We start from the raw sequence: 21,811 nt of genomic DNA on the forward strand, positions 1-21,811 counted from the left end.
GAGGAAGAGGGAAACCAGGTGGAGGATCCATATATACCTCCTCATCAAGAAGACCATAAAGAAACGCATTCTTTACGTCTATCCGATGTAAAGGCCATTGACGACTAGAAGGAACAACAAGAAGAATGCAGACAGAAGTCATCCGGGCAACTGGAGCAAAGGTCTCCTCATAGTCTATCCTGTACTCTTGAGTAAAGCCTCGAGCAACGAGACGAGCTTTGTACCTAGCTATGGATCCATCAGGTCGATACTTGACCTTGAAGATCCATTTACAGCTGACAAGCACAATGTCTGGTGGGGGAGGGACAACATCCCAAGTATGCATTTGCTGAAGGGTCTGAAACTCATCTGCTATGGCCTGCTGCCACTCTGGAACCTGGACGACCTCACGATAGGATTTGGGCTGAGGGGTGGAGTGGATGGCTGCAAGTGTGAAACTGGGGGGAGTATGTAGCGAAAGACATCATAAATCCATACTAGTCAGGAGGGCGATGCTCACACTCTAGATAGCGATGAGCGGGTGCAGGAGCCGTTACCGTAGAGAATGGGATGATCGGAGGGATACTACAAGTAGAGAAAGGCTCAGCTGTAGGAGGGGGACACGACAGTGTCGAATATGGGAAGGTCATCATGGGAGGGGGGTACTCCTCTAGAAGAGGTGGGACCTCAGTGAGAGAGCAGTCTGGAGAAGCAGATGGAAGGGATAGTAAAGAGGTGTCTATGGGTAGAGTATCAGACAAGTGGGGGCAGATGGTGGGGATGAGGTAGGGATATCCGAGGGGACGGAGGATAGGATAGGTGTAGAGAGATCCAGAAATGATAAGTCCAAAGGAGCCAAAGTGTCGGAGGTAAAGAAGGGTATCTATTCGAGAAAAGTGACGTGGCGTGATATCTTAAGACGACGAGCATAAGTGTCATAACAACGATAACCTTTATGCTCAGGACTATATCCTAGAAAGATGCATTTAGCTGCTCGAGGGGATAACTTGTTGCGTTCACCAGGAGGAAGAAGAACAAAACAGGTGCACCCAAAGATACGAAGATGACTATAAGATGGTGAAGTACCATGGAGATGCTCGTATGGGGTCACACCATCAAAGACTGAAGATGGAGTTCGATTGATTAGATAGAAAGCAGTAAGAAGAGACCTCAGCCTAATAAGAACGAGGAATAAAAGCCTCAAAGAGAAGAGCACGAGTGGTCTCAAGAAGATGACGATGCTTTCATTCGGCAACACCATTTTGAGTAGAGGTATATGGACATGACTGCTGAGGTAGGGTGTCGATAGAAGCATGAATAGTATGAAATTCAGAGGAAAGTACTCCCGAGCACCGTCAGATTGGAAAATTTTAATGGATCGACCGAACTGAGTACGAACCATGGAAGAGAAATCACGATAGATCTGACACACGTGAGAGCACTGTCGCATGAGATAAACCCAAGTGAAACGAGAAAAATCATCAATGAAACACACATAGTAGAAAAAACCAAGACTCGAAGACAGCAAAGCAGGGCCCCAAATATCAAAGTGCATAATGTGAAAAGGGGAATTAGAGATATTCGCACTAAGAGGAAAGGAAAGGCCCGGGTGTTTTGCCAACCTATGGCCGTACAAGGGGACAAACAAAAAAAATGACTACTATCTAAGCACCCAGACCGGGACAAGGTCTTGAGACGCTAACTCGATACATGACCTAGACGCCGATGCCATAAGTCTGAAGTAGGGAGAGGAGTGACTAGACAAGCACTAGGGCAAGGTGATGGCAGATAAAGCTGATCCAGGTAGTAAAGCCCGTGGATCTGACTATCGATCACAATCCTCTGGCCTGTAGAAGGGTCCTGCACAACACAAAAAGTAGAAGAGAAGGATATAGTATAACCAGAGTCAAAAAGCTGAGTAAGACTCATTGTTAGGTCAAGAACAAGCCAAACATCAGATAAAGTAAAACGACTCATGGGATCCGTGGTAGGGGTAATGTAGCCAATGTGAGAGATGGGATAATGGGTCCTATCAGTTGTGTGAACATGAGAAAGAGTCATAGGGGCGAGGATGAGGCTAGTAAAGATGGAAGAGTCACCAGTCATATGATGTGAGGTGCTAGAATAAAAAATCTAAGATTTTATCATACCAGAAAACATCGAGGCAAAAGTAGAGGCACTAGTGAAGTTGAAAGCTCCATGAATGAGTTGCTGAGTCTGCTGGAGTTGCGCAATGTTGAAGATGGGATTGCTGGAGTGATCAGATGAACCGGTGCTTGGTGCAACGATCGAGGAAGCCAAGTGACGATTCTTGTCGTTGCTTGACCCCCCTTTGCTAGAATAGGGAACAAGCTCAGGATGAAATCGATAACAGCAAGCGACAAGATGACCAGGACGACCGCAATGAGTACACATGGGACGCGATGAGTGATGATCTCGTCCAGGCACATGAGAGATGCGACCAATAGTTGAAATATCAGGCATGACTGATATAGGAGCAGAAGCAGCACCAAGCACACTCCCTATGACAACAGATGACGATATAGAGGTGACTTGCTGAGAGGGTAAGAGACGCTGCCTAAGCTCCTCAGCTTGTAGCTTAGCTATGACATTGTTCAAGCTCGGGAGAGTGGAGCGATGCAACAGATGCCGAGTCAAATCTCCAAATTCCGAAAGAAGGGTATTTTAGGAAATCCATCAGATGATCCTCGTCACGGTGGCGCCGAGCAGATATCGAGTCAAAGGTGCAGAAAGTAGGCTCCATTGAGGTAAGCTCACGTCATATGTCAGTCATGCGGACGTAAAAGTCCTAAATAGAGAGCTGACCCTGTCTGACCTCCTGAGCCTCACGACAGAGCTGAAAATGATACTTCAGACTCTACTAAATGAATCGGCGACTGAGATGGGCCTATATGGCCTGAGTAGAAAACAAAGTCTGAAGTTGAGGTCGAAACGATCGATCAACCTACAAGATGAGGTAGGTGCAAACTTCCATGTCACGCAGGGCTCACTCATCATACTCTGGAGACGGAATCTCTGACTGAATAGCCTTGGGTGTATCAGACTCAGTAGAAGCCACAGTGGTGGCCTGGATGATAGTGCGAGGGGGAGCACACCCTACAGAGATGTCGTCGATGTGCCCGAGAAGACGTCGACCGCGGAGGACCGTCTTAATGGAAGAAGCCCATGTGGTCCAATCTCGCTGAGTGACAAGTAGAAAATCGACAAATGATACACTCTCATGACCGATCGGGACATAAGATGCCATTGGAAGGGACGATAATCTATCAAACACCTTGAAAGCGATTCAAGATTTCCAACTTGACCCCACTCAAGCCTTTTGTCGAACACTTGGTGAGCAGGACTTTTGAATAGTGCAGCAGAAAAAAAAAGAAGGGGAGTTGTGAATACAATAAACCTTCACGTGGTGGATACTAGTTTAAAAAAATGCTGCTGTTGCAGAATCAAAAAATTGCAGAAGAAGAGGGCTGTGGACACAAAAGGACTTTCGTCGAACACTGGTGGGCACTAGCCGAAGAGAAAAAAAAATTGCTACTGCTGCTGCAGGATTGAAGAAATATGTAGCCGTGCTGCTGCTGCTGAACGAAGAAGATGGTGAGGAGGCCGAAAAACACGTTGTGCTACTACTGAAAATAGTGGCAGCTGCAGCTGCTGTGGCTAATTGCTGCTGCTGCGTCTACAGCTGTGGTGGAGGCTGCGACTGCTGCAGCAGCAGACGAGCTCGATGAGTGAGGGGGCAGCTCTCGAGATCGAAAATGGTGAAAGAAAGAAGAAGAAGAAGAAGAAGAAGAAGAAGAAGAAGAAGAAGTAGAAGAAGAAGAAGAAGAAGACACAATCGAAGAGGGAGATGGAGAGAGACTGTTGGAGAATGAGAGATCCAACAAGTGTCTCTAGAGATCGAGATTGCTCTGATACCATATAACGTTTTTAAGCTTGACCCTAGATTGAGTTGAGGGAGAAGAGAGAAGGAGAAGAGAAGAGTTTGGGAGAAAAATGTTTTGTATTTGCATATCATGAAAGAGGGAGCAAAACCCTATTTATACAAGGTCATCATAAAATAAGATAAATGAATAATATATATCTAATAACTCTAATAAATCCTATGGTGTATTGTGCAAGGAGAAAAAGAAAAGAAGAAATCACTGATTCTTCTATTCTCAGCAATCAATGACTCTGACCATCTCAAAGCACTGAAGGTAAGATGCAGCAAAACATGCTGTAGTTTTCCTGCAGTAATGGCAGAGAAAGTACTTGGAAGCCTTCTCATGAATAAAACTATTAAACCTGGTTGAGACGTTTCTTTTTTTTCCCTGAGAAAATGTGATCATAGACAGTCAAAGAGTCAAAGATGTGTATTCTTTTTTATGGAAAGAAGTCAATGTCCTCTCTTCTATTCTGCTTACAACCAAAGCAAGAAATAGCAAATAATAGTACATAGGAGAATAACAACTATAACTTCAGTTTGCGTTATTTGGCTATCTTAATAATTCTTTCAGCATAAATAACAGAAACTCACTTGGATGTAACTTGTGATCAAGCCAAAGGGAGTAATAGCAATTTCAACCAGGAAACGCCTTCTTCTGCTTGAGAAATCCTTGGTTTATTTATTCCTTATGAAGAAGTCATAGGAAAACGGAGCTTTGGGCAGTTGTTCTATGGCATATTTCCATCATTCTCTAACTATAGCATTCAAAATCTTATCAACAACTTGAGAACTAATTAAGAATTTAAAGTTTAGCAATAACATCTCTGATGAGCATCACACTTTACATGCTACACACATTTGAAGCAACCGCGGATTTGTGTTAAAGCTTCAGCTAGAAAAAATAATTAGGTGTTCAAACTAACAGACTCACAATATAAAATAGACGCCAGATAACTCCATTCATGTAGGCATGTCTGTCTCTGAACAAAGAATCCGAGACATCATCTATCAAAAGTTATCCGACAATGACCGAGTTAAGCGATACATTCTAGACTATCTGAAAAAAAAAAGGTGTTTACTAATGTTTTTTGTGATTCATGCAGATGTTGATCCCCAAGGGAGGAGAACAAAAACAAACAGACATGTTCATTTGCCAATGATATTTCCATGCTACACACCAATGATGTTGATTCATGAGGTGGCATCTTGATGCCAACTTTGGCCTGGAACAATATTGAACTGATCAATGCTGACAAAGGAAGGGAGAGGACTGAAAGCAATTGAATTGGTAAAATGCTCACTACTTTGAGTCCAGATTTCAAGAAAAATGCTAACTATTTGATTGATTAGAATAATAGTTATAACAACTTGAGAAGGAAGGAGAAAAAACCAAGAGGTTTTTTTATTAGCAAGTCAGAGCATATCCACAAACAGATGTGGATATTCTCTTCAAAGTCAAATTGTTGGCCAATAGAGTGAGGAAGCAATTATTTTATCTTTAGCATATCTTTCCCTCAAAGAAAGCAAATGATGTGGTGTTGTCTTTGCAATAGCTTATTGATCAGGTTCTCCCAATTTAATAAAGAAGATTTGAGTGTTCGAGATGCTATTTAGTAAATTTTTTATTAGAATATTTTAAACGCATAGTTTAAAATTGTTGCGGCCGTAAGAATTTCTTATTATTAGCTAATAAAACAGTTAACCTTTTAAATTTAAATTACATTGACTTTTGAAAGAGAACTACGGTTGCCGGCGATCTATGAACATTTTTCATTTATTTTTTTATATTCTTTTAATATGAAATAATTTCACCAACAACGCGGTTACCAAAAAAAAGTCTGCGAACGGGCCAATCACATCTAAAGGGTTCTTATCATTCAATCATTATCATCTCTAGAATGGTGACGTGTTCATTTGACACCAAAGGCCGGAAGACGACGTGTTTGTCGTTACGGTGAGCCGGACGTCGGAGCCCAAACGACAAGCCGGAGGTTTTAACCAAAATAGGTCTCCCTACAAATTTATTTACTGTACTGATTCACCCACCAAAGCTAATATTAAAAGGGATTTCTTTAAATATTAGCCGTAATGTCATTAAAAAGTTCAGAGGTTTACATGCGAAGTGAGACGATTTGATATGTATTTATTTTAACCAGATATGAATCTAATAGTTTTTTTTTCTAGTTTATTCAATTTTAACACGATAAATCTCTCTTTAATCTAATTAAAGGATAAATATAAATCATGTGAAGTAAAGAGAAACTAAACTTCTGAGTTGACTTTGGTGAAAATCTCAAGCTAAACTAAACTGGAGTTAATCGAACTTGCTTGTAAAATAATTAGATGTACTATTTTTTTTTTTCAAAAAGAAGTATCTGTATAATAGTGGTAATAGACCCACATTCTCTATGTTGGATAAAACAAAGTATATATACATTTTTTATTTGGAAAGAGACCATCTTGACAGCCAGTACAAAAGAAGTCAATTTAATATATATTTTAATTAATGAGCTACTTACTAGTTTATGGTTTTATATTTGAGTCAGTAGATATCCTCTCCATTTATAACCCACTAGAATTTACCTTTTTTCTTAATCCAGTAGACAAATTGTGCATTATACTAGCACTCACCTTTCCTAATTAAATTTTAATCAAAAGATTTGGTTGTGTTAAACTCCCCTATCGAGAGATAATCCATCGTCAAATTAATTAGCTCCGCTCTTCCTCGGTGGTTGCGTCATAACTTGTCTGATGCTAACCCTAGATCATTAATCATCAATAATTAATCTATTAGTAGGTAGATGAAGAAAAACTCCCTTCAATAGATGATATCATTCACTGTAATAGGGCATGAAAAGTCATCTTATTGTAGTATGTAGTCATGTCAGTGAAATTTGTTTCCAAACCTAGATTTGATCATTCAAAGGTCTTTTTTGTTTCCCAAGTGCAACTCAGACTAGCATGCCTATGTACAATTTTTGCAACCCTAGCTAGAGAGGTAGAGAGGGATCGAGTGTATTCTCCTCGTTCTCTTTGGTGACGGTCTTCTGAGCCCCTTTCTTTTTAGTTGATATTCTTCACCTAATTGCTCGAAGAGACTACGTCAACAAGACTGTGAGGTGTGAAACAATAGAATTTGTTTTTTTACCCCAATTCCCTCGTTTAGCTTGTCTTTCACTAACTCTCACTCAAGCTCCTCTGTTTGTAGTGTTCTATTTAGTTTAGATAAGTTGTTGACTAATTTAATGGGTAGAAGATTAAAATTTTTATAATCTCTCCTTTTTTTCCTCCACCAATGTGCTTTCAAAAGTAATCTTTTCACTCAAGATTTTTCTCTAATATTTTTTTCTTCATTGTCTTCTATAAGATTTGTAGCGTTCTATTTGGTTTAGATAAGTTGTTGACTAATTCAATGGGTAGAAGATTAAAATTTTTATAACCTCTCCTTTTTTTTCCTCTACCGATGTGCTTTCAAAAGCAATCTTTTCACTCAAGATTTTTCTCTTATATTTTTTTTCTATAGGATTCCCCGATGTGCTTTCAAAAGCAATCTTTTCACTCATTTGGGATCTTTTCCTTATATTTTTTTTTCATTGTCTTCTATAGGATCTGTGGTGACCTTCACATAGTCTGAAAAAAACATATACTTTCAATATATTTACACTTGTGTTTTGTCGTGACCTATTTTGTTGAAGATTTTTAGGTTAGTCTAGCCTCTTACTATGCTCTTTCTGTGATGCTGCCGATGATGATTAAGTTGTAGGTTTGTTTACAGAGTCGTCACCCTATCTACTCTGATCTTAGTTATGCACGAGTGTCTGTAATTATTGTCATTTGTTCCATACTATACTTTTATTACTATTTGGTCTATTTCTAACCTATAAATTGTATCTTAACGCTAAATTTTTAAATGTTATGCCAGTCTTCCCATCACAAAGAAGAAGAAGAAGAAGAAGAAATCACCTTAAGTTTTAGCGTTGTATATATAAGATGGGGTTTGAAATGGGAAAAGTAACTTATGCGAGTCAACTTCCCACGAAGCCCGCGAATCCGCAAACGGAATAAAGGATATTCCAAAGCTGAATAAGTACCAACTATTCGCCCGACTTATTCTTAATTTAGCATATGATGATTGGAGAGACGTCTCCCAGGTCCAACCCCACCCTTCTTCTTCTACCTTTCGGAATCTCCAAAAAGGGAGAAGGCGAAAAAGAGAGATCTTGCTTTAAAAGGTGTACGACAACCAACTACTTTCTCCTCCATGAATGAGATAGAGAGTACAGAAAGGGGCGATAAGTCGTAGGAATAATTAACTCTTCTTATTCGAGGGATGGCTCTACTGAGTTGCTCTGCGCCTGTTGTTCCACTGCCGCAGCCAGAGATGGGTAGAGGCTTTTCGCGAACGACGAGCGCTCGGTCGGCGGCGGCGAGCATGCGAAGTAGTAGCGTGAGCCCTAGAGAGGTAGGGGAAGAGCGCCCACGTCTTAAAATCGATCAAGAAGAAGAGGAGGAGAAGGTTTACGTTGCTTTAGGCAAGGAGGTGAAGGAAGGAAGAGCTAATCTCCTCTGGGCGTTGCAGAACGCGGCGCGCGGCAAGAAGATCGTCGTCGTTCATGTTCATCGCGCGGCGACGAAGATCCCGATAAGTAATGAGTGATTCTTGTTCTTGTTACTTTGGGAACAAACTTTTTATCTATATAATTTATGGCTTTCTTTTCTTTTTTATCTTGGTTGAAGTGGGAGCACACTTTGCTGTAAACCAGCTGCAAGAGCAGGAGGTGATGGCATACAGGCGTGTGGAAAGAGAGAAGATGAGCAAGTTATTGAAAGAATATTTGGAAATTTGCGCAAGTCAAAAGGTGGATTTTGCTGCTCATTAAAGTCAAATATTCCTATTAGTTTTTGTGATTATTGGACCTTCATGGCCTCCATTAGCATGAATCTCTAATTTTAATATATATATTAAATATTATGAACTAGGCCAAAACCTTTCAAGATTGAGCCCTGTATGGCTGTATGTATGAGAATGAGGTTATACTCTTTTGGGCTATTTTAACAAGTTCTAGAGATTTTGCAGGTGAGAGCTGATAAGGTGGTGATTGAGAAGAATGATATTGCTCAAGGCCTTGTGGAGGTCATTGCTCAACATGGGATCACCAATCTTGTCATGGGAGCAGCAGCTGACAAGCATTATTCAAGGTATATATGCATCTTATACACATGAAATCAGAGAGATTTTGATATTTTGTAGACTAATATGGATGTTGGACTTTTTATTAGTCAAGAACGAAAAGAAGACAAGGCACATATCGAATAATTGGGACCTACTTCAAACTTTCAGACATTCTGTGCATTTACTTGAAGTTTTTGTTTCTCACAGTTAACTTCCATATTGAAATTCCAAAGCTTTAATTACAGGAGAATGAAGGCACCAAGGTCCAAGAAAGCACTAACAGTTCAGCAACAAGCAGATCAGTCCTGCAAGATATCGTTTGTTTGCAAAGGAAAACTGATTTGCACCAGGTATGCTCAATATATCTGAGGGGAGGTCTCCTTTATCTTGTCTTGCTTATGCTTATCTTTGCTAATCTAGATAGGGAACAATTATCAAAATAGAAACTATTATACACAATTTATAGCTTATGTACAACTTTTTAAGCAATTAGAGTAATTAAATTTGATGAGGAACCATATGATCTCTGTGAATCTCTAAGTTCCATTTGAAGTTTAGTGTTTGGATTCCTATCTTAGTAGTCAACTGAAGATGCTTTTGAATTTGTTTCTATTCACTGATGATTCTGAAGTTTTTTTCTATTTGAAAATATGCAAGTCGAATTGCGGGTATCTTTAACCATAAGAATTGCACATGATATTTATTAATCATCTGTTTACGAAGCATGTATCATTTTAGATGTTGATCTCTTATAGGGAAGTTGGTGAAGCATCTGTTAGAGCAGAGTCATCTGCAACGAGCCCAAGTACGAGATCCAGTATGTCTGAAAATTTCAGATCCATATCCTTACCACAATGCTCAAGTGAATCATTCAATGTGGAAGAACTCCTCAAGCAGAAGCCTAAATCAGTCAATTTCACTTCGAACACAGAAGCAGCAATAGTGACATTGTCCAATGAGCACAATGTTGCGGAACACTGGGATGAGGTGTCGGGGCACTTTATTTGCTCAAACCGTCAACAAAGTTCAGTCCATGAAATGCTTAACAATATTGCATCCTCATCAATGCACAAGGATGAGGAGATTGGAGAGGGATCAATTGTTTTACCATCACTGCCTGAGACTGAAGAGGATTGCGAAATTTCTTCTCCACATGATGAAATGGTTAGTAAATTTTATCACTTTTCTCTGTATTAGAGAACTCCAAATTATTGTTTTATATGTCATATAGCCTTTGCTGAAAAGAAGAAGAAACTTCTGTTGGTATAAAGCAATTCATGACGTCCTGCAGGAGGATATGTCGATGGACATTGCTTTATATGAGAAACTGAAGGTTGCCTTCATGGAGGCTGAGAACTTAAAGCGTGAAGCATATGAAGAGTCTCGCCGGCGTCAAAAAGCTGAGAGAGATTTGGTTCAAGCATCGCAAAAAGTAAGTTCTTTATTAATTTTTTATATTGCATTATCCTCTAATCAACCATTCCAGTGAGTAATTACTATACCCAACATATGGACATCAAGATAAACGGAAGATTCAAGAAAATTATCTTACGTAGGTAAAAGCAGCGGATGCTTTATACACTATAGAAGTAAAACAGAGGAAGGAAATAGAGGAAAGGCTAGCACGAGAAAATGCTAGAATAGAACGGCACAAGCAGCAGCTCAATCAGATACTTGATGAACTAAAGAAGGCACAGGAGCAGACATCGACATATGAACTACAAATAAGAGATTCTGAACTTATCATCAAGGATTTGGAAGGCAAAATATCAGATGCCTACCTTCTCCTAGAAAAATATCAACAAGATCAAAAGGAGCTACTGCGAGAACGAGATGACACTGTCAAAGAAGCAGAAAATCTACGTCGAAACAAAGAGGAACAAAGTTCTAGTTCTCATGATAAAGTAACCTTCTCAGAGTTCAGCTACTCAGAGCTGAAGCAAGCGACTAACGACTTTGATGAGTCACTAAAGATTGGAGAAGGTGGGTATGGCAGTGTATACAAGGGCTTTCTCCGCCACACTGTGGTGGCCATAAAGGTGCTGAATCCTGATGGAATCCAAGGAAACTTGGAGTTCAATCAAGAGGTAATTCCTGCAACAACTGAAAGTCTTCGATCATCATAATTATACTACTTTGGAGAACAATAGAAAGCTCTCCTGATTTTTAAAACTTGTAGGTGGAGATCCTCAGCAAGGTGAGGCATCCAAACCTTGTGACTCTTATTGGAGCATGCACCGAGATCGGCGCTCTCGTCTACGAGTTCTTTCCAAATGGAAGCTTGGAGGATCGCCTCACATGTAAGCACCAAACACAGCCTCTCACATGGAAGGAGCGGATACGCATTGCAGCTGAGGTCTGCTCGGCATTAATCTTCCTACATTCCTCTAAGCCACAATGCATAGTCCATGGCGATCTAAAGCCCGCAAACATTCTTCTTGATGCAAACTGCGTGAGCAAACTTGGCGACTTTGGCATTTGCCGCCTTCTTAGCCAATCTAACATGATGAATACTCTGGTCCACCGCACTTATAGTCCAAAGGGCACATTTGCCTACATGGATCCTGAGTACCTTGCTACTGGAGAGCTCACACCACAGTATGATGTCTACTCCTATGGTATCACCCTACTGCGCCTGCTCACAGGAAAGCCTGCGTTCAGAATTAACAAGGTGGTGCAGGAGGCGATGGACAAAAGATGCTTGCATGAGTTATTAGATGCTTCTGCAGGAGAGTGGCCATTTGAGCAAGCTAAAGAGTTGGCAAACTTAGGCTTGAGATGCTGTGATATTAGAAGGAAGAGTAGGTCAGAGCTTAGAAAAGAGGCTTGGACAGTGCTGGAATCCATGAGAGCTGCTGCCATAACCGTTGGGCCATCTTGGTCATTCAGATCTGATTCAGATCACAGTAGATGCATGCCTTCATATTTCTTGTGCCCGATTCTCCAGGTTAGTATTACTTATTAACTGAGCTTTTATATCATCTAAGCTTGTAGTTATTCCATACGACTTTATGAATGGAGCTTGCAGGAGATCATGGCGGACCCACACATAGCAGCAGATGGATTCACATATGAAGCTCAGGCTATAAAAGAGTGGATTCATAGTGGCCACGACACATCTCCCATGACCAACCTGAAGCTTAGTACTTGTGAGCTTATTCCAAATCATGCCCTTCGTTCTGCAATTAAAGAATGGTCACAGAAGAGAGAGTTTATGTAACTGGTTTTTTTTTTTTAAATGTACGGATGCATAAATTGTTTGTCGTTGTCTGTGTAGCAGATGTAACGGGTCCCTGTAAACATCCCTTTTTTCTTTGGGTTGCAAAGCAAATATAGTCTGTATAAAATCCTTGTTTGTTTGACTGATGTAATTAGTTTCTTAAACTGTAATTATGATATTAAACATAATATAGTGATAATTAGAATATTTTGAAAGTTTTATCTATGTGGCAATTATATCATAATTCAGACATGGGGGAACCTTTTAAAAAATGGCTTTCTTAAATCATAAAAAACGCAGTATAACTGAACGGAGAACGGAGAGGGGATAACGGGGAACGGGACAAACGCGGCTTTGGTGGGAAGAAGTAGAAAAAGGACTCCAGAATCAATACCCAGATCTACCCATTTCTCGGCTCCACTCTCCCCTTTCCTCGCAGTGGAAACCCTAACTTCCACTTGCGCTTCTTCTATAGTTGGGGAATGATGGGTTTGGGGAGGTTTCGAGCTTCATCGTCGGCTCCGCTGCTGTTGGTAGTAGTTTTGGCTCTTCTAGGCGTCGTCCTCGGAGGTGATATAGTCCACGAGGACGACGAGGCGCCGAAGCAACCTGGTTGCTCTAATAATTTCGTCCTTGTGAGTTAATTTCCAACTTCCGGAACTTTGAATCGCTAAAGTTCCTATTATCCGAACTTAGTAATTGTGCTGGGGAATCTTTGGGCATGTTGTTCGGTAATCTGATGTGGTTTTGGGATATTTCGGGACTTTGAGCTGTGGTGTGCGCCTGGATTCGAGAGGGAGGAATTAAAAAATATATATCTTGTGCATGATTTCCTAGTGTTCTTTTTTTTTTTCTCAATTATCGACGCCTGGTGCTTGATTCGAAAGTAGTGTCAAATTTGGGACCAAATAGGTACATAATTTTGTCGATTTTAATTCAGAAGGAATTTTTCTGTTAGAGAATAACAGAACTAAACCGAAAAAAGAAAAAATCAATTATGCCGTTTGGGAGAAGATATGAAATTGTTTATAAGTGTGTTTCGCTTTCCATCTTTAATCTTGGTTAAATAATTTGTAGTTAGCACTCACGTTGGTTAGATCCACCACCTCTGCCTATTAATGTATTCATTTTTCTTAAATATATCTACAACTGTAACAACCATTTGAACAGCCAACATGTACCTTGGTTTTTATTTGTGCACTATGAACTAAGACGAAGAGTCCTTTACTGCAGCTCTGCCTGGAGCAGTAATGATTTTCTTTCTTTTTTTCCCTTCCTTATTATCGGTTGTTTCATTATTCTTCCTTTCATCTCTGTTTTGAGCAGGTAAAAGTGCAAACTTGGGTAAATAACAGTGAGGATGATGAGTTTGTTGGTGTTGGTGCTCGGTTTGGTCATATGATAGTGTCGAAAGAAAAGTACGCCAATCGAACGAGAATTTCTTTAGCAGACCCTCCTGATTGCTGTACTGTGCCTAAGAAAAAGGTTCCATTCTTCTAGGTCTAGCAAGTGGTCTCTCAGAACCACTTTGCTGTTAGTTCATATCTTTGTGATCTTAAGTTACATCCATTTTGTTAGGTTGCTGGGGATGTTCTATTAGTGCACAGGGGGAAATGCAGGTTTACTACAAAGGCAAGAGTTGCAGAAGCTGCAGGTGCTTCTGCCATACTGATTATAAACAACCGTAAAGGTATGCCATCCTTCTCACTTTCTGCTGTAAATGTAGTTCCATAAGAAAAAAAAAACATTTGTTAGCTGGATTCCATCACCGTCGAAGTTGAGTATTATACAAGTTGCCTAATAATCTAGTGGATTTATTAAGTTGAACATAATGAGCAATTTTATTTTATTACATAACCCACTAGGTTGGATAACTTCATGCATTTCTGATATAGTTCTATCTGTATGGTTTAAAAAAAGGTTCTTTGCAATAGTAATCAGGTTAAATGTTGTGGTTCAGGTTTTGCAATTTGAATTACTTATCGAAGTGTTGAAAACTCCAGATCATCTTTTATCTTGTCATCTTCTTTTTATTGCCATTCCCTTGTCACATGTGACTAATCTCTCATGGCGAGTTAATCTAAGAAATATTGTTTGTGTGTACACATGTCCATTCAGGAGGACTTTGATATAATCTTTCCACATTATAGTTCTTTTACTAATTTGTTTGTGTATCATGCTCGCATTTTTTTATGTTATCCTTCATTTATCCTACAGAACTATACAAGATGGTATGTGATCAGAACGAAACAGACTTAAATATAAAGATACATGCAGTTATGCTGCCTCAGGATGCAGGTGTCAGCTTAGAGAAAATTATTACACATGGTGACTCAGGTGGGTCTTTGATTTATCCAAGTCGTTTGCAGTTTCTATACTTGTTGCTAATCCTTACCTAGGGAAGCATTGGAAACAATTGATCACTCCTGTTCATTTTGTTCTTGTGGAACCCAAGGTTCACGAACAACTCAGCACGACTTCATTAGTGCTGGTTATCTTTGTAAAAAATTGTGCTGTTTTATTTGGATGCATAAGATATTTCTTGAATCACGGTTTAAGAGTTAACCCAGGATGGTTGCTTCTTTCGTGTCTTTCTTTATATTTCACATTTTCTTTCATGAAGGGCATATGCTGTCTTTTTTCAATCTGTTGAGCTTTTCTTTATCCATGTTGACCTAAGAGGCTAAGACTTTCATTCTTTTTTAGGGACAATTTGTTATCGGTACAAAATCAAAACATCTATCATAATGTATCAACAAGAGAAGCTTTGTCAGTCAGTTATCATCAACTTTTAATTTTATAATTTGATGATACATGCTTGTGAGTCCAAAGGATTGTAGTCCAACTATTTTAACTTCAAAACATCTATCATAATGTATCAACAGGAGAAGCTTTGTCAGTCAGTTATCATCAACTTTTAATTTTATAATTTGATGATACATGCTTGTGAGTCCAAAGGATTGTAGTCCAACTATTTTAACTTCAAAACATCTATCATAATGTATCAACAGGAGAAGCTTTGTCAGTCAGTTATCATCAACTTTTAATTTTATAATTTGATGATACATACTTGTGAGTCCAAAGGATTGTAGTCCAACTATTTTAACATTGAATTTATTCAGTTGCTGTGCAGTTATATTCTCCAGATCGTCCTGTTGTTGATACAGCAGAGGTGTTTCTGTGGCTTATGGCAGTTGGTACCATCCTTTGTGCATCATATTGGTCCGCATGGACTGCTAGAGAAGCATATATTGAGCAGGAAAAGTTATTGAAGGTTCTACAACTTTTCTTTGAGGGTATTTCGTCATCTTATGCAGTATGGAATCCAATAAATTTCCTTATTTACTGACAATTGGACTAATGGTTTTAGGACGGACCTGATGATGTATTGACCATAGAGGCTACGGGCACCAGCGGTATTGTGGACATCAACACAACATCAGCAATATTATTTGTTGTGATTGCCTCATGCTTCTTGATCCTACTTTACAAGCTCATGTCTTTCTGGTTTGTGGAGATTTTGGTGGTTCTGTTTTGCATTGGTGGAGTAGAGGTGCATTTCTGCTCCTTTATAGTTTCATTTTTCTGTTAGTTGATGATTATGATGGGTGCTGCAGTATAGATAAAAAAAATAGTTGTAAACTACTCAATTGAGTTAAAGGCTGATATTCAGTTAATTCGTAGTTATTATTATTATTATTTTACTGTACAAATGATTTAATAGAGACTTATACTCATATTGTGGTCATGCTAATCTGCTAAAATATTCAACTGAATTGTTGAGAAGGACTTTTATTCAAGCTTCTGTTCCCATATTATGAATTACAGGGAATAGCTTTGATAAGATATTGTTGTTAAAGTGGCTGTCACTTTGCCTTATATGCAATTTGATGATTAAAGTTACTTCTTAGTCTTTTGTTTCCTCGCACTTTGATGATTTATATTCTGATATAACTACATCATAATTGGATGTACTTATTGTCTCTTATACAAATTTCTCGATTGGATGGATGATATGTTAGACATGCACTGTGCACATAGTATTTAATCTTACACCCCACCCACCCACCCACCCCCCCGAATGCAGCTTACAACTTTCATTTTTTTGGTTACTTGTCTAATTGATTAACTATCTTTCTCTGTTCCTTCAGGGTCTGCAAACATGCTTGGTGGCTTTATTATCACGGTATGTTGATTATGTCATATGCTTCCTTCGGAATATTTTGTTTTAGTAATTAAGATGAATACTGAAAGTCAGAATGAAAGATATATAAGTTTGAGAAGTATGATGAATTGATCATGCAGTAGAAGTTTCTTTGTTGAGATGTTTTGCATTTTTTATAAGTTACTTGTCTTCGAACTTATATTTGGATCTTGGAATTTGATCTTGGCTTCTCAGTTTGCTCTTGCTTTTTAATGCTGAATGCAAAGGTGGTGACTTTCTGGCTTATGTAACTGCAAGGAAGTAATTTTACCTGCGAAAATGAGCATCAGCCATTTCATATTTTCATCCTTTATCTTAGGACCATACATTCTTTTAATCAACCAACACACTTAACAGGACTTGACTTACATTTCTATTCTAAAATCAATAAACTGACTTAGTAAAGGTTCTCTTGATTGCTGTAGCTTTTAAGTTGGGACAGCTGAGCTTTTGAAATTCTGTTTCATCTGCATCCACTTGCGTAAAGACTTATTTGTATTAATACTTAAATTTGTAGCATTGTTTCGTTGGACTCATAATAATTAAAGTTATTAAATTTTGTCATGTTTCCCATGGTTCATTTATTTGAAATAATATTTCATATCTTGGTGCTTCTTGCTTGTGACTTCCCAAGTTTGGGGGATATAGTTCCTTGCTGTTCTCGTTAAAGTTTTGATTCTAAATACTGATTATTACTAGGATGAATTCTGCAGATGGTTTCGGCATGCTGGAGAATCTTTTGTGAAAGTACCCTTCTTTGGAGCTGTTTCATATCTTACATTGGCTGTCTCTCCATTCTGTATCGCATTTGCTGTCATATGGGCTGTTTATCGCCGTGTATCCTTTGCTTGGATTGGGCAAGATATACTGGTAAATACATTCTTTATTATGCTATAAGTAGCATAAAGTAATCAGTAACATAGGAGATGCCGCTTGGTGTGACAGTAAGCTTGCCTTTTGCATCCAAAAGATCATGGATTTAAATCATGGAAATAGCCTCTTCTTCTTTTTTTTAATTAAAAATAATAATATGACCTGCATCAATTGGTATATCCAACATTTATTTTGACAAGAATTTGCACGTGTCCTTCTTTGACTTCCCTGTTCTGATTAATTTAGCATGATGATACCAATTTTCACCTTCTCTCTTTTTTGTTCACATTGCATGAAACATTCCAATGATTATAGACCCTTGAACTCTATTGGGATTTTGTGTAACTGACCTTTCTTTTGCAGTATATTACATAAACAACTAGAGATAACCATGTGTACTGGGATTATAAATTATCCAGATGCGGGTCTTCTGTGTGAGAAGAGAAATTCCAACTAAGCCTCTTATTAATTTATGGAATTTGATGAGCTTTCTGCCTTCAGGGTGATACTGTCAATGTTGATATCTTCAACATTCTGTCTAGTTGACATGTTATGGATTCTGTGCATCTAATGAATAGAGTTCAAGCTGCTTTGTCTTGCAACTTTTGCCCTTGCTTTAGCAAAATGAGAGATAGCTGGAGTTTATTCTGTTTCAATTTGATTTTGTAACATTTTGTTGACTGATTGTGACTGTTATCCTCACGTAATTAACATACTCCTTATTATCCTGATGATAATTTTATCTCAAATCACATTCTTAATAATTTTTTGCAGTCTTCTTTAATCGAAAAACATTTTTCTAGATTGTTACTGTTGGTTTCTTATGGTTTATTGACCATAATTATTTCCCTTCCTTTCGGACCAGGGTATTGCACTAATTATTACGGTTCTCCAAATTGTCCGAGTACCTAATCTCAAGGTAAGATTATTGTTATTCATATAAGTGCATATTTGACAAACTATATCTGTGTTCATATTTGAGCAGATCATCTTTTGTTGTTTACTTGCAATCATATCATGAAATTGGGTGCCTTTAACGTACTGGACATGATCAGGTGGGAACTGTGCTTCTCAGTTGTGCCTTCTTGTATGACATCTTTTGGGTTTTCGTTTCAAAGAGGTGGTTCCATGAAAGTGTGATGATTGTGGTACGTATTATCATGACTATGTTTTTGGTCAAACCCAACAGTCTGAAAATATTACCTTTCTTGTTATGCTCTTCTTCTAGGTTGCACGTGGTGACAAGACTGATGAGGATGGTGTCCCAATGCTACTTAAAATACCACGAATGTTTGATCCATGGGGTGGATACAGCATCATAGGTTTTGGAGACATCCTTTTACCAGGACTGCTAATTGCCTTTGCATTAAGGTTGATTTATTAGAATTTTTTTTATCATTCTTCTTGTTATTTTAGCTTCATGAGCCAACTTCTACATATGCCTTTCCCAGATATGATTGGGCTGCAAAGAAAAACTTGCGAGCTGGTTATTTCCTGTGGTCAATGGTGGCTTATGGTTCTGGTAAGAGATCATTTTCCTTTTCTTTTTAGTTTTTATAATGCTGTAGGAGCCCTACTAATAGGATACATGTTAAGAGGAAGATTTAATAACAGGACAGTACATAGTCTTGTTGATTTACTTTACTAAACTATTATGTATAAGTTTCACCAGATCTGCCATATCATACAGAATATATTCCACCAATAATGTTGTGGTTTACTGAACATTCGTCTTCCCTCAAGGTTTGAGGAGGTGGTCAATAAGAAGATAGTACTGAAGAGTGTGAAACAAAATAATATATACACTGTTTTGAAAATGTGTTCAACCAGTATTCTTGTGTGTCTTTCTCTTGTGAATGTGGGGGTGGTGGATTATGGACTATGCAAGTTAGAAGTCTGAACATAGTAATACATTGAAAACTTTATCCTCTTATTATGATCATCCTTGCTAATCAATATACTTTTATTTCCTCTTTTGCAGGTTTGCTCATTACATATGTTGCGTTGAATCTTATGGATGGGCACGGTCAACCAGCTCTTCTTTACATAGTGCCTTTCACATTGGGTAAGTAATACTTTGGTAAGCTGAGAAAAAGAAGATTTTTTAAAGCAAAATGGTAATGGACAGATTGGATCTCCTTTTGCATTCTGTGCTTTTACAACTGCTCAGTTGTTTTCCTCTTCTTTTTTCTCTGGCTGCTCACATGTAAATAGGGTTGGGCTGGCAAAATTGCCCTGATCATCTTGACATGAAATGGGTGTCTCGTGCACCTCTCCCCAAACATAGTGGTTTGGTGAACGAGAAATGTAAGCAATCTCATAGTCATATCTAGCAAAAGAAGATTCATATACAAACAAGTCCTAAGTATCCTCTCTTGTCTATATGGCGCTTCACCTCACCGCTGATTACTAGAGATTATTTTAGTGAGTTGATCTAGCAACACTAAGACTGTTAATCTGGCCCAATAGCTTGACCTGAGTCCTGCTCAAAATTTTCAGGCCTTAACCTTACCCGAGCCCAAATTGGGCTCAACTTGAGGCTAATTCAGTGGGGATCAAGCTTAGCCTCTCCGGCTCGACCTGAAACCTGAAACCTAAGGCCCGGTCTGTAACCCGAACTAGTAGCCTATCCAAAAGCTTCTTTTTATGTCTCTATCATGATTCTTTTCCAAGACAGAATGACTGTTCATATATATTATTTTCCTTACCTTTTTTCTTTTACCTTCCATCCTCAATTAATTGGTATCTTTCAATCACTATTTCAAGATATACTAACAGCTCACATGAATCATGATGGCTATCTATTTCTATAAGCCTTAGAAGCATATTTAGTATCCAGTTGAGTTTGGGCTCAAACCTGGTCTGGCCCATAGACTAGAAATCTCTTAGCCTGATGGGTCATGTCTGGACCTCTGAAATAAAATCTGGCCTAAACCTGATCTGTCCCGAAGGGCTATTGAGTTGAGCAGGCCTGAGGCCTAAGTTGGCTCGATATTTTTGGCCTGAACCTGGCTTGGCCCAGCCAATGGCCATCCCTAGAGGGTGAGGCGGCAGTTGCCCCATTCCGTCATAAAACAAGAATCTTTCTTGGCCCGGAGAAAGTACTCAGGTTTCATTCAGGGCCCTTTCTTTGTTCTGTCTTTTCTGAGATTCATTCTATGAGGCCAATGACTCTAGTGGTGTTCCATTCCAACGATGGCCGTGCCACAGGCACGGCCCATGCCGCCCGCCGGCACGGCACGGCACATGCTGCAGCACTTGTCGGCCGTGCCATAAGAAAAGGAGAGAAAAATGTACCATATTGGCTGTCGCCGTCGTCACTGGCCTCCGAATCCACAACTTAAGTTTCTAACCGATAAACCCCCCCTCTCTCTCTCTCTCTCTCTCTCTCTCTCTCTCTCTCTCTCTCTCTCTCTTCTTCCCCTCCCTCAACTAGGGCACCCGACGCGAGCTCGGGCGAGCGGCGACAGCGAGCTCGACGACGAGGTTAATGGCGAAGCTATTTGGAGGGGTGCCGTGCGGCACCCATCGTGCCACGTGCCGGTTGGCACGGCCATCCTTGTTCCATTCCATCTCTTTACTACTGCTTTTGACTTTTGCAGTATCCTGGAGGCAGCCAAATTTATTCATTAAACTCTCAATACTCTGTATTCCCTTGAAATTATTGTGAGTAGCACTGTCTGCTAATTTCCTTGCCTACTTGTTGCAGGCACATTCTTGACACTCGGATGGAAAAGGGGTGAGCTAAGAAATCTCTGGACCAAAGGAGATCCGGAGAGAGTATGTTTACATATGCAAGCTGCGGAGTAGAACACCATGTCTATCTATGTACATTCTGACAGTATATAATCAACGTCGGCTTAAGAGATTGTAACATGTATAACTGTAACGTACCAGTATGTAACAGTTCGAGATTGTAACATGTATAACTGTAATGTACCAGTATGTAACAGTTCCTCCTTAGGTGGAGACAAGTGACTATGCTCAAGCCCTCAAGAAGGTCGATTTGATCATCATTTCATCAAATTGAGAAAAGGGTAAAAGAAATGCTTGAGGTACTCGAGAATTTACTTTAGAATATTGTTGATGTGTAGAATTTCTCGCATGACAGAGGTTGTAATTGATAATATAATCTAAGAGCCTATCATTATCTTTTCATGTAGTAGTACACTTTTGTCCTATTGAACACTCACTAGCATTCTGTATGTTAAATGTGGTTTTGACGAATCTGTTTGCCCTGCGATGAATTAATAGTTGTTTTGTTTCAGTTTTCAAACTCTTTTACCAAATTACTACGTTTATTGTATATATACATATATTCCAAGTGGATTGCTTTCAAGCAGCTGTTCTATTTTGCAGCAACTTATTTTATTTTACTTTTTTTGAAAAGATTCATCAGCTGACTTATTATTAATT

General features: G+C 39.1%; 2 protein-coding genes across 3 annotated transcripts; both read left to right on the plus strand.

The window, feature by feature from the left end:
• The first annotated feature begins 8,048 nt into the window (after positions 1-8,048).
• LOC140788356 (U-box domain-containing protein 33-like) lies at positions 8,049-12,525 on the plus strand. 2 transcript variants are annotated; one of them, XM_073137573.1, is made up of 9 exons: positions 8,049-8,571; positions 8,663-8,784; positions 9,003-9,124; positions 9,344-9,448; positions 9,854-10,262; positions 10,390-10,530; positions 10,655-11,185; positions 11,278-12,045; positions 12,127-12,525. In XM_073137573.1, exons 1-9 carry the CDS (start codon positions 8,256-8,258, stop codon positions 12,316-12,318), a joined length of 2,706 nt encoding a protein of 901 aa, XP_072993674.1. In that variant the 5' UTR covers positions 8,049-8,255; the 3' UTR covers positions 12,319-12,525. The 2 variants fall into 2 exon arrangements, with proteins under 2 accessions (XP_072993674.1, XP_072993675.1); XM_073137574.1 differs by having other exon boundaries at positions 12,120-12,306.
• Positions 12,526-12,589: 64 nt separating this feature from the next.
• LOC140788357 (signal peptide peptidase-like 4) lies at positions 12,590-21,553 on the plus strand. The gene is made up of 14 exons (XM_073137575.1): positions 12,590-12,953; positions 13,645-13,803; positions 13,897-14,008; positions 14,536-14,655; positions 15,441-15,592; positions 15,689-15,871; positions 16,470-16,504; positions 17,236-17,392; positions 18,261-18,314; positions 18,451-18,543; positions 18,624-18,766; positions 18,847-18,917; positions 19,377-19,460; positions 21,105-21,553. Exons 1-14 carry the CDS (start codon positions 12,801-12,803, stop codon positions 21,203-21,205), a joined length of 1,617 nt encoding a protein of 538 aa, XP_072993676.1. The 5' UTR covers positions 12,590-12,800; the 3' UTR covers positions 21,206-21,553.
• Positions 21,554-21,811: the final 258 nt, after the last annotated feature.

This window comes from Typha latifolia, chromosome 5 (genome assembly GCF_019914945.1).
Source record: "Typha latifolia isolate L0001 chromosome 5, TyphaL0001v2, whole genome shotgun sequence".
Taxonomy (NCBI): Eukaryota; Viridiplantae; Streptophyta; class Magnoliopsida; order Poales; family Typhaceae; genus Typha; species Typha latifolia.